The following is a 13633-nucleotide window of genomic DNA, read 5'->3' on the forward strand; positions in this document are numbered from 1 at the left end:
CACAGCAAACCTGGATTTGTGAACATCATACTGGGATTATAGCTGACTGTGCATGGGGGCGGGGGGAGGGAGATGTGGAGTGCAGAGACAGTAGAGAGAGGAAGGGGACAGGCAGCAACTGTGTCTATGGCTCCAACCCCAGGAAGGGACTGGAGCCTGAGCCACAGCAGCCACCTGTCCATCCATCTGGTCTCCTCCCATCCACTGAGGGGCTTTTTTACCTATGTTTAAGGGGGTGGGGAGAGATCTTGTGGTAGAATCAAGCAAATATGGTAATTTGTCTGTGCCATTGTTGTCAAAGTGCGTAGGATCCAAGTGACAAGCGTTGATCAATTTATACCACTCCAATTTAATATGGTCTTTTGGGAAGCAGAGTCTTGTCTGTTGTATCAAAATAGAGGAGTATCAGTATAGCTGGTTGGAAAATAGAAAATATTGAAAAAAGTTGCAATTTGTTTCCTGACTTTTTTTTGTTAAAATGTTCTAATGAGAGTTTTCCAACTAGCTTCAAATGATCTGATATTTACACCAAAGAACATTTGGTAAACGTTCCCTTTTTTGGTATGAGGCTGAAGCAGGTTCGTATCTGATAAGACCAAAGTTTTAAAATTGTGGGAGTGTAATTGATTACATTTTATAAACATGCAGAATATGTTGCAATCTTTGTATTCCAGGAAATCCTGTTGAAATGTTCAGCAAGGAGTGGAGACAGATGAGAAAGAAATGAGTCACTTAGAAACTAGACAGCTGAGTGTTGTCTAGTGCATGCTGCAAGAAACATTGGTAAGGGGATGGATAAGATGAACTCATATGCCTTCATCTTTAATGACCATGGTGACATGATCATTTCTCAGAGTTAGGATCTAAATATGATATGCAGATATATGAATATTTACATATGTTAGTTATTTTAAAGTTTTCACAATAGTGCTCGCACACAAATCTGAATATACAATTTCAGTTATGAAAATCTGGCTCTGAATTTTTGGTATTATCAGGTTCATTTAGCAACAATAATTTCATTCTTAACAACAGCCATTTTTCCCTTGTGTTAAAATCTGCACCAATGTGTGTTTTTAACAATACTTTCTATCACTGTAGAGGCAGCTTTTGTTTTCACAAATTTGCATACTTTTTAAAACACTTATAGTGATTCAATATCAGACAGACATAAAGACAAACAGGTTGGCTGGACATTTCTTTATTACTTTTTATCAGTACATTTTATGGAACAAGGTCACAGTAGAAAAGCAAACCATAGAATGTCACACAGCATGTAATTAGTTTTTCTTGTGATTGCTTTCTTAAAAATAGTGCAAGATTTCAACAGTTTTTCCTGTTAAGTGATATAACAAACAGTGGTGCTCTCTCTTTTAGCCTGCCTCATCCTTTTTTGTTGATACTACATACAGCAGGTGGTACAACAAACTAAAAGATCAATAATGTAGAACCATAAGCCACACAATATCAACAGCTTATATTGGGCATGATCCTCACTCCAACTTCACCTCTTATGCTTAGTAATAGAAGCACAGTAGCATTAAACGGGAAACAAAAGCTCTGATTCCAGTTAGAGGAGAATTTCCCTGGCACGAGTACTTAAAAAAACAAACAAGCAATGATTGGATTATTTTCCCAAAGCCCTGCTGTAGACTTTAGCACAGGAGGTGTATCTGTCCTCTGAGAAGCCACAGCTTACACCTGGCAGATACATATCTCATACTGCAGCACTAAGAGGCAGGCCCCTAGGATTGCTTATATTACATTAGGGCAGAGGTGTCAAACTCATGTGGCGCCCTGATCCGGACAGTGGGGCTCCTCACAGACTGGATCTGGATGCGACAGTGGCTGTGGGCAGGGTTTGAATTATGCTCCAATTTGGGGCAGGTGAGGTGGGGTGGGGGGGTCTGTGGTGGTGGCAGCTGGAAGCCAGAAGAAGCAGCCACTGCCTGCACTGTTTAGAAAGGCATGGGTTTCGGGCTCTTTTTTATTACCAGGGACTCTTGTCTCTTATGGGGGCGGGGGGGACTTAGCTCCTCCAAGCCACCCCATAATTCAAACCCTGGCCATTGGGTTTAATGTTGCTGTTATTTGCCTCCACTACTGACAATGGGGATCCATACTACAGGGAGCTGTATCCCAAATTTTAACAGTGGACCCCACGCCCAAATTTCCAGTCCCTACAAGCCCCACAGGCCAGGCAACATGGCTCTGCAGGCTGGATCAGGCCCACAAGCTATATGTTTGACACCCTCGGTCTTGGGTATTCTATAGCCCCAGAAGCAACCCAGGACTGGAATGGAGCAAAGATATGTAAAGCCCCTTCCACAAGTTTATAAAATCTGTGCTGCACCTCGTAGAGCGCCATGCCTCATACCTTCAATCAACATAAAGAACACTAGAACAGATCTCTCTTGTCTTAGGCTCCTACCCTGAAACAGTATTTGCATATGTGCCAGGAGCTTCAAAGTATGTCTATGATGACAGAGGAGTAATGTGCATGATTGGAGCTCTTAGTAATTTAAAACTAATTTAAGCCTAAAACTTAATATATACAGGGGACCTAATGTTAGACTTTTGTTTTAAAAGAACAAAAACATTCTCGTCCATCCATTATTAGAATAATATTGAAACCTTGCTGCTTTTTAACAGAGTTAGGAAGCAAACTCTACTTTTGTAACAGTTATAGTCGCTGCAGTGTTTTTGGTGTTTGTGTCACTGATTGCAGTGATATTTTCTATATTAAGCAATGATATTGTTTATGTGATATTGTGTGGAGAGGTTCTAAGGAATACAAATATTGTACTTGCTAATTCAGACAGCGTGATAGGAAGGTGTTCTGTGGCAGTACTTACTATACCTATGACTATTTTAAAACAGATTTTACTTGATAATCAAAACGAGCAAGGAGGAGGCACCATGATGCAAACAGAGAAGACAGGCAATTATATATTGCACTTATGATGTAAAGTGAGACTAAAATGAATTGAACACTGATTTCAGATATTCTTTACATAGAAAGAATACTTATCTAGGATTATGTATTATTTTGCTAGGGACATGTGCTGTACTGCTAATGCATATTACAGAGTAACAGTACTGCTCTGAAATTAAATGGGAAACTTAATTAAATCCTCCACCTCCTATTTAAGAGATTATTACAGTTGCAAAGTGAAGTACTTAAAGAATCAGAACCTACTCCAATGAAAATGGCCTGCATAACATGAATGCTGCCTTACTGAACCAATGGTTAATGGTATGAGGGAAGGAAGGATGGTTCTGTGGTTAGGAACTGAACTGGGAGTTGGAGGCCTGCTTTAGTTCCTCCAGGCTAGGTACAGACATTCAAAAAGCATGAGGTGGAATTGATTTAAGTTGCACAGCTTTCTGTAAGTGGAGTAGTTTAGATGGGGACTATCATAGACTTCATATCTGATCATAGGTAAATTATTTAATCTCTTATTGCTTCAGTTTATCTTAACTTCCCTCCCCCCAAGAGATAACAGCCCTTCTGCTTTCCAGAGATACTGTGCTGATACAATATTAAATTGTGAGGCACTTGAGGTAAGTCTACACTGTGGCATCAGAGTGCTCACTCTTGCTACGAAGGAAATAAGCCTCACCTACCTGCTCCTGCTTTGTATGCATCAAGCCCATATATGAGGGGCAGAGGACACCCTAAAGGATAACCAAACTGACATGCTTGAGGATGTTGAAAACCCAGATTGAGTGTGATGATAGAGGCATCTCTCAGGACATCTTTGTCACTTTAAAGGTTAACACATATGGAATGGGAGAGGGTGAGTGAAAATTTTCTCAGTCGTGTGACTGCCCACTTTGCCACAGTCATACGTGCATACTCTCATTTCTTGTAATGATTACTATAATCCTGACGATGAAGGCCATAACAATACTCCAAGCAGATAGACATGCCCACATAGTATGATTTTTACAAAGCCTGCATACCACATAATGTGCAATTTAGACTGCAACTAAAGCTTCTGCTTAATATTACATTTTAATCTTCACTATTAAATGAGCAGGTCTCTGCCAGTTTGAATACTGGATAAAGGAGGGATGTACCAATCTTCTATTTCCATTTACCTTGTGCCTTTCACCAACTTTCCTTGAGGGCCTCATTCTGCTCTCGGTTATATGGCTATTCTTTTGAAGAAATTCCAGTAACTTATAAGGACAATCTATGAATGTCACAAACTAGATGGGGCAGTGACTCATAGAGTTCCTGTTGGGAGTCTGCCCAGGTTTGGATTGTTATTACTTAGAAGCCTAGTCAGATGGGCATGTATACGGTGATTGTGAAATCATATTCATTCATGTATGCACAAGAAAAAATTACAAATGCTTTGAAACTAACTCAGACTTACTATATTTATGAGTCTCAAAACACCCAAATGACCACCTTTGTAAGCCAGAAAGTACATAAAAAGGACTCAACATGACTTTTTTTCTGATAACATCTTTCAAATATGAAGCATCATGTGTAAATTTCCAGAGCTACATAGGTCACCTTTGATCACTATTTCACAAAAATAGAAAATTATTATGAATTAAACTGTTTCTTATTAGACTATTAAAAAGAAATAAAATAAGCATGTCCAACTGATTTATGTGCTAGAGAAAAGCTGTGGTGGCTTTACTGAAACCACTTCAGACTGAACATAAGGAAAAACTTCTTTACAAGTCGAGAGCCGAGGGTTTGGAACAGGCTCCCACCAAAAAGGTTGTACATTCATCCACCCTGGCGATTTTCAAAAAGCGTCCTGATGTCCACCTTGCTGGGGTCATCTGAGCCCAGCAGTCTTTCCTGCCCAAGTGCAGGGGGGGCTGGACCTGATGATCTGTAAGGTCCCTTCCAGTCCCTAACATCTATAAAACTATGGAAGTGGATGAGTAAGCTACTTTGAAGAGGTGAAGGTTTATCCACAAATCATATAGTAACTGTGAACAGGAGGCAGTTTTATATTAAAGAATATCCTAAATGGATTTAAAGAAACATTTTACTACCTATAATTTCAGTGTATTCTTATATATCATCTTTTAAATCTGTGATGCAAAACAGCCATCATTTGTTAGGTTCTTATCAGCTACACAAATACTGTATCAGTACTTAAATTCATAAATATTAAAAATGAGGTGTGGCTTGTGGTACTAAAAAAAGCTCATCAGTGCTAAGTTTCCTAACTGTGCTCTTTTTTATCATCAACAAACCTTTACACCTACTGGATTAAACAGTAACCTTACAAGGAAAATTCAGCAAGCACCCTGCTGGCTACTCCAAGATATACAGCAACAGCCAGATTTTCAGGGTGCCTTTAAAATGCACTTGCAATAGTAGTGAACACGTGAATTTATAGGTCCAGAGGGGCATCTGCTTATTTATTTACACTGAGCAAACAGATCTGCTTGAAATTATTCTGGGCTAAATTTTACACCTGAAAATCTATTCATAGTTCAGATATTTAAGTGCTAAAAATATCAATCCCTAATAGTCTTATTAATAGTAGAAATTTATTTCTTGGAGTAGCCCCTGTACATCTGAATACACTGCAGTAAGTAGTAAGGGAAGCCCTTGGATTTGCACTAGGCTTCATGTAAAGCTCTGCATATGACACTTGCATCAGGGTTACTGTTTTGTGAATGTACTATATTGTATTTGGGGTGTTTTCAAGGTTTGAAAGTCTAATTAATGAATTATGACAGTCAGTTATCTCTTTTAAAGAATTTGGAAACTCAGTTAAGAAATGGCAATTACTGCCTAAAACCCAGTTTCTTGAATAATGTGGTATGAATAATTATTTCATGTATAAAAATATATGAAGAGGCTTACCTCCCTATATAAAACATTTCAGAATTTTGAAGTGGAATTACTTGCCAAAAATGAGTAAAGACTTAAAATATTTTCTATCATATTACAAAACATTATAGAGTTGTTCTCTTCCCTTTGTTTTCTCCAGCTATGTGCCTCATTTGCTTTCTTGTTTTTTTTAAAAGAATGACACTAGTTAGTCCATGAAAGAGTTTAGAAAACCTTGTGACCAAATTTATATTTATGTTTATAACACCTGAGGACAGATTGTATAATTGCCACATTTCTTTTCTTTTTATATGAATCTTCATTTTGCCATTTTCTTCTTTAGTGGCCTTTTGAAAAATCCAAGCTGTGTATGAGAGGAAAAATGCAATTAAAACCAGAATTTTAGAAACCTTTTGGCAAAGTTTACAAGGCTTTTATTTATCTTATTTTATTTTATTTTTTAAATGCATTGCTCTAACGTTCATGGGTGAGTTATAACTCAGTGCCATATCAGTGAAGCTCAATGTTGTTTTCCTGAACTGGAAAAATAGAAGACATATCTCATGCCAACAGGCAAACTTAATGTACAGTAATTGCTGAATCATTCTTTTGTGACAAAGTGTCAGCGATTCGTTAACTTCAAGCTAATAATACTTGAAACAGTGTAATACATTTTAATTTACTGTATAAATATATACATTCAATGAATAAATACCACATGTTCAGGTGATTATGCAAACCTAAATTTGCTGTAGTAATGCTAACAGAGTATTTTAATAAAGCTTTAGCTTTGGGAATACTGCCCACTTGTGTTGAAGTGGTGGTAAAGCACAGGATGATGAACAAGTACGAGTTTTTTGATTTTCGGAAAGTGATGAACATCTACCCTCAGAAGTCTGGGAATGTTTTTAAATATAATTTGATTGCTGAATGTTAAACCCCAACCCAAAATGAAAACATATTTTAGTATACTAGAAATCGCTTTAATTTGCAGTTTATAATATATTACCACTATAAATGAAATGTTGGCAGGAGCAATGGATAGCTATTTTAACATTATTATTATTATTATTCCTCTTATAGTCTATTTTTTCTTAACCTGTGTCTGCAAAATTGTGGATTAAAAAGAAACTTGCTTATGTGCCTAAAGATCTGGAAATGGCAGATTATCTGTGAATTTAGTTGATGCTAAGCTACCTAGCACAAAATTGGCTCCAGTGTAGCTAACTGTTGAAGACACTGTCATAGTTAATTTATTTGTATTTTAACTCTGCAAAGATAAAGAATCAATCAGTAGCTTCTAATTGTACTTTCATGCGCATGTTTTGAAATTTGCTAGTGATTTCAGGTGCCTAGCTGGACTCCTTTAAAGGTTCAAGGGGGTCAGGAACCAGCATTTTCAGGAAATCAGACCCTTTTAATTAGGGTGACCATATGTCCCAGATCGGCCGGGACAATCCTGGATTCTGGAGGCTGTCTCAGAGAACTGGCCATTAAAGAAAACTGAAGCAAAAGTCCCAGATTGGCAAGAATCTGCCCGTGTGTGGCTCCTGAGTCAGAAGCCGGGCACATGTGGGTGGATTCATGCCAACCAGGGACTATTGCTTCAGGTTTCTCAAGGGAGCTTAGCCAATGGGCTGCTCCCTCGTCTGGACTCCATTGGACTGCAACTGGAGTCACTTGCCCAGTAGAGTCGGGATTGAGGAAGGTGTGTGGGCATGTGTGTGTGTGTGCATGTGTGTGTGTGTGTATGTGTGCATGCGTCATGCTGTCTCTCCTGGTCCCTGGGAGCCACACGGTCATGGGTGGTGCCCCCTGTCCCAGATTTCCCTCAAATTATTATGGTCACCCTACTTTTAATGCACTTTATGTTGGGCACTTAGCATTACTACTTGATTTTCCTTTTGTTGCCAAATTTATTTCCTTAGTAATAAAAACATAAGAGCCATGTTTGTAGAAATGATTATCATGAGTATTGTTGTGTGTCTGTAAATGGCTAGCTAGCAAATACTGTAAACAGTTTGATTATATGACCAGTGACTATGTACATGTGGAACTGTCTAGCTGCACAAATATGTGAAACTGAATGTGGATTCTTGCATAAGAATCTGAAGCCTCCTTTTTTAAAATGTAGCACTATATTTTACAGGTTTCTTTTTAAAGGGGAATACTAAAGTTTTATTAGCACCATATTTGTTCTGCTCTTAATCAGTCTCTGAGCACCTTCACATGAAATAAATTGGAAATATCAAAGTTCTACTGAGCTTTATGAAGTTTGACTGTTCTCCTTTTCCATAATATAATACCACTGTTTAGGATAGTTAGGGCCTTCTTACACATTGCATTTTGATCTGCTCAAAAGTTGATCAGTGTTAGTGCTAGCACCATGCCCATATTTTGAAATAGTTTGATGCAGTCACACCTTAAGTCTAAAAACTTTCTGACTGTCCTTCACCTGCATGGCTGTGACTTGCCACTAGAGGGTTGGTGAGCAGGAGCCTGACTAGGAGCTACAGCTGTGAGTTGCCACTACAGGTGTACAGAGTCAGGACAGGCTTCTATATAGGTGGAGGTATGTGAGTGATGGGTTGGACAGTGGACAGAAACATGAATCTGGGAGGCAGAGAGTTAATGGGATGGGTAATGACATGGGAGGTGCAAAGGAAATAGGGGTGGGGGAAGGGTGGTGAAATGAAGGAAGGTAGCCACTGAAGGATAAAATAAAAAGATGTAAAAAATAAAAATATTTTAAAAAGGAATAAGGAGCAAGTAAATTAAAGAAGGTCTCATGTTCTAATAAACTGGGATTTGGGAATGGGATGTGGGGGGTGCTGGTCATGTTTCCTGAGGTGGCTGGGAAATGGAAGTGGTGTGGGAAGGTGCTTTTGTGGGGGATATTGCCTCTGTCCTGGGAAGGAAGCCCTAGCTCATGGGGACCTGATCCAGCCCTCAGCCTTATTCCTGCCAACCCTCTCCCTAGACTCCACTCCCGTCCATGCCCTGTGACTTAGCCAGCTGTCATGTGCTTTGCAGTCTGTTTTCATGGGGTTGCATCCATGGGGGTGGGAAGGTCACACCTACAGGGTTGTGGAAGGGAGTTTGCTTGGTGTGAGAACTGCCCCCTGGGCAGTAGAGTTCAGGGGGTGGAAAATTTGTCCACACAGAACAGGAGGGTGGGGGAAGGGACACTGTATCCTGCGATGATGGAGGACTACAACGTGGGCAGTTCCTCATTGACAGCCACACTTCAGTGGAACATGATCTGAGTAACATGGATCAGAGATAAACCTGCCCAGGAGTGCTGTAACTTTAAGCCATCTAAAGTGTGCTTAAAAATAGTTCAGGTGTTAATGTGTGGACAATCCAAGGGTTAAGAGCTCCAGGAGCCACCTAAAATTAATGTTTAACCAGGCCCTTAGTAAGTGTAACAGCATAAATCTTTTGCCTTTTACTAAAGATTTCCGTGGAGAGGAGCAGTTAGTTACTCATTGAGGTAATGCAGGCAGGGATCAGAAATAGCTTTGGATCATCAACAGTAATATCCTGAAAGATTTTGCATGCTTCTTGTGGAATTCTGAGAAATCTTAACAGCCACTGATTTTACTGCAGTTGAGCTGCCTCAATATGCTGATCCCTGAGAGATTCTTTAACTTTATAGTAAGGTTTTAGGATTGTAATTTAGCTTAAACATCTCAAAATTCAAGGAACCCAGAAGAAACCTGGCACTTCACTAAAATTATTTACCATTATGTATTTTATACCTTATTGCCTTCAGTTTGGTGAATAACTATTAATATTCCCCAGTGGTTAAAGAAGTAGTTTAGTGAATCTTTTACTATTTTGTTTCTCAGAAGCATGACTAGAATAATTTGGCTTAGCAAAGATTTCACAAGACAAGATGAATATCTTCCAAGGGCAAAATTGCAAAGCAGCATAGTTGCTAAGCTTAACTGGTGGCATACAGACATTCATTTTTACCAGAAGAAATATCTCCCTGGGTACCAGAGGGCTGCTCCCACTGTTAGTTTACAGTGTGCCCTCTCCCCTGCCTGGGAAGGGGGAAGGCTGTCCAATTGCAAATGGCACCTGCTGAAAAGAAGCAGGTACCACAGACAGCTAGGGAGGGTTCCCACCCTGGGGGAATGCATCCTCATCCTGCCAATCAGCTGATTGGTAGGAGGGGGCATTTTCCTAGGGTGGGAATCCTCCCAGTTCTCTGCATAAGAATAACCCCACTCCTTGCACTCCTTCAGGTGAACCTGGGGGACAGCAGGGAGAGGAAGAAATGCTCAGTTGCTCTGGTAAGCTTTGACAGCTTTGTGGCAGGGGCATGGCAGCCTGCCTTGCAGGATGAGGCGGCAGCATTCTTCTGTGTCAGCAGAGCTCTTGAGTCTTGCTGCCATGGCACATCAGCTTGCCTTGCCCTGCACTGCTATGGGTCAGCTGGGTTGCATGGGTAGCAAGGGCAAGCAAAAGGGGCTGGGAGCCAAGTTGGAGCAAGCCTCTGCATACCAGTTTCCCAGGCCCTTTGGTTTTTCCTTGTCCAGTACCTAAAGGCAATTTCCACAGCCCAGCATATGGCTCTCTGCTCCCCCTTGTCCTGACACCTGCTCAGTGGTGGAGTGTCAATTTAAAAGCCAGTGGCTGGAAGCATGTTCACTTCCAACCAGCAGCTTTTAAATCGCTGCCCTGCTGCTCAGCTGGGCAATAGAGATGACAAGGAGAAGCTGGTGAAGGCTGGTAAAGCCCCCACCTCTTCCTGAAACTGGGGACTGCCTTATTTGGGGAAAAGACAGGGGTGGTGGGAGGGGGGGGAGCAGGTGCTCCCCATGCATTTTCAAGACCAGATGGACTCTGGTCTCAGGAAGGCAAAGGACGTTCATCTCAGCTCCATTCCCCACTCCAGGGGGAAAGCACATAGACAGTCAATCTCCCAGAAGAAACTCTCCTGGGAGCTATTTACCCTGGTTGTTACCAGGTCATTTTTCTCCTGAAGTGGACATTTTCATTCCAGGAGAAAAAACATGAATATCTGGACACTTTTGGCTTCCACTGGGAGAATGGTAATTCTTCCAGTAGCACCTGGATGTCTGTACTTGGCTTAAGTTAAAAAGCCAATTTCTCTCTGAATTTTGTTTCATTTTAATGAAATAACACTCTTGGAAAACCAACACATACTGCCCAAGCGCCTAGAATACTTCATTTTATTTAGGGGGGAAAACTGAATTTAATTAAGTTGTCATAATTCTAATAATTTTATTTTATTATAGGTATCTCTTATGCCTAAGAAATTCTAGCTGAAAAAACCACACACCTGAACCTTTAAAAATATCTTAGCACAACAAAATGAAAACACAAAATGAAATGATAATATGCAGCTTACCTTCCACAATGTAAATATAAGAAGTGCAAGAATCAATAGTCCAACAATAATGCTGAGTAAAATGACCCATAATGGAACACGACTGGATTTAGTATCTTTTAAAATTGTAATCTTGTTCTGTAAATTATTTCAAATATAAATGTTAATGGTATTTTCTCTAAAACAATGACAATATTACTTGTATTATAGATACCCACTTTGAGGAGTATCACAGTTTCATTTTTTTACTAGGAATTTCCCAGAGGAAGATGAGAATATAACCGCCAATATGAAGCTTGCTATCTAGGCAACTCTCATCAGATGTATCAAGTTCACTACTATAAATGCTGCTGTGCTGTCTGATTAGCATAATAATAATAATAGCTTGTCGTGGTTCTCCAGTTCTCATGCAGGAGTACTGAAAAAGACTGCACCCCCTAGGTTGTCTACAACACATTTTTAATAATTCAAAGACTATATTAAGCTCTTCTCTACATTGAAAGGTTGCAATGGCTTGACTAAATATATGATTTTAAGACAATGTAGTTAAATCAGTAAAGAAGGTTATACAGATACTCTGATTTTAAGCCAGTTTTATTTGGTTTTATTAGCAAATGATTTAAACCAAACTGAAATAGGGTACTCCTAAACTGAAATCCGTTTGCATTAGTTTAATCTAAACTGGTTTAAAAACTCATTTAAGTTGATCCAGAGCAAGTTTTCTGTGTAACAAGACCTAAAAACCTGAAAACTAAATATTCAATGTAAAGGACTTGACATCCTAAGAATAGTATTTCAAACTCTAAATGCACTGAGGAACCAGTCCAAAGTATCTTCCATCCATGCCAAGCATATTTTAATTCATGTACTGAATATTAATGTGTGACTTTGTTTTGCTATACAAATTTAAGTGTAGAAGGGTTTTAATGAGAAGGCTGAAGGTTCATCACTGATACAATTCCAAAAGGAGTATGTACAAGACCTGATTTTCCTTAAATATCATTTCCACAGAAAATTTTGAGATAGTTCAATATAACATAAAGTTAGATTTTTACAGAAAGTTAGCACTGCAGTAAGCTATCACAAGTAGGTAAAAATCAAAATGACCTTAGATAAAAGTACAAGATAAACCATATTCAAGATGTTTTAAAGAGTTTTTAATAAAATGATAAATTTAAAATATGGTAGGTAGGAAGATAGATATAAAAATCCCTGTTCTCATATTATATATGAACTTTTTGCGAAATTTCCTATACATTTTGATTAGTTCATATGGGCTATTTCAGATCAGGCACATACAGGAGGGGCAGATGTATTTAAAAAAAAAAAAAAAGATCCTGTTTTCCTGTATAAGTCTTTGGTAATAAAGATGAGAGAACAGAATTAGAGAAAACACTGTATATAAGTAGTATGGTTTCAAAGTATTTATCTATACTTTAAATTATTAATGCTCTAAAAATAATTATTTTAAATCTGCTTCTAATCTTGAAGAATAGGCACAATACTAGTTTACTGCAATGGCGAGAAGTATGCAAGGTAGGTCATTTTTCATGTCCTATGTAGATTGGTAAATAGGTTGTATACTTATCATTATTGATAATGTTATTTCAGGTCAGGTCAGAAATTTTGCTCTTGGAAATATTTTGGCTACTCAAATTGAAAATGTCTACCTCAGACAGCACGTCTACACAAGAAGCTACAGTGACATAGCTTATCATCATGGTAGTGTCAGCAGTCACAAGCTGTGACTCTGATGCTACGTCGCCGTAGCTCATCACTATGGCGACGTAGTGTCTAAAAATAACCATGTACCGCCAGGACTGCGCAGTACTGAACGCGCAGTCAGGGGCACGTGTAGACGTGCCCACTCAGAGTAGCAGCTAATTGCTGCAGGTGGTAAACAGAACATGCCATTAGCAGAGTAAATCCAACAGAGGGTGTCAGAGACTATGGTTGCACATACCTCTAAACTTTCATTTTCTCTTCGTAAAATCAGTGAGGAGTTTTTACTTTGAAGTAATGCTTTTACTACGAGTGTTAAATTGCGAATGCTTGCCTAGAAGAAAACAAGAGACTATTTTTAAGGTTAAGTATTTTAATTTGAAAGATGAATCAGTGCCTCTTCAGCTTGCATGGGAACGTAAGCAGGGGATGAATGCAAACATTAATGATAAACAGCAAAATATCAGGGAATAAGCATAGTGAGGTGCTACTGGAATTGTTAAAGAAAACTGCAGAGAAATATGGATCTCTGGCCAAATCCTGAAAATTGCCTGGCCCCATTGTTTCTCCCACCTCCTTGGAGCCTTAAAGAATTAAACCCCAAAAAGATTAAAATTAAGGCATTGAAATAAAAACATGGAATTAAGCTTGATTTAAGGCCCCAATCATGCAAAACTGTATGCTTTTAAGCAGCAAATACTCCTTTTGAAGTCATACAGGGCTGGAGTCTAATA

At 39.1% G+C, this 13633-nt stretch overlaps 1 protein-coding gene and 1 long non-coding RNA gene across 3 annotated transcripts in view; one reads left to right on the forward strand and one right to left on the reverse strand.

Moving 5' to 3' along the window:
* Positions 1–1185: 1185 nt before the first annotated feature.
* Positions 1186–13633, reverse strand: part of ITGA1 (integrin subunit alpha 1) — a 169385-nt gene continuing 156937 nt past the window's right edge. Inside the window, exons 28-30 of one of the 2 annotated variants that reach the window (XM_019517885.1) lie at positions 13141–13233; positions 11199–11315; positions 1186–6179 (exon numbers count right to left, since the gene is read on the reverse strand). In XM_019517885.1, the coding sequence (XP_019373430.1) occupies positions 6135–6179; positions 11199–11315; positions 13141–13233 (255 nt within the window). In that variant the 3' untranslated portion in view covers positions 1186–6134. Of the gene's footprint in view, positions 6180–11086; positions 11316–13140; positions 13234–13633 lie in introns of those variants that run through there. The other variant, XM_019517884.1, reaches the window with a different exon arrangement.
* On the forward strand, positions 9485–11181 carry LOC109297832. The gene is made up of 2 exons (XR_002097432.1): positions 9485–10116; positions 11086–11181. It is a non-coding gene; the product is annotated as an uncharacterized LOC109297832 (long non-coding RNA).

This window comes from Gavialis gangeticus, unplaced genomic scaffold (genome assembly GCF_001723915.1).
Source record: "Gavialis gangeticus isolate Ggan-Ray unplaced genomic scaffold, GavGan_comp1, whole genome shotgun sequence".
Lineage (NCBI taxonomy): Eukaryota > Metazoa > Chordata > Crocodylia > Gavialidae > Gavialis > Gavialis gangeticus.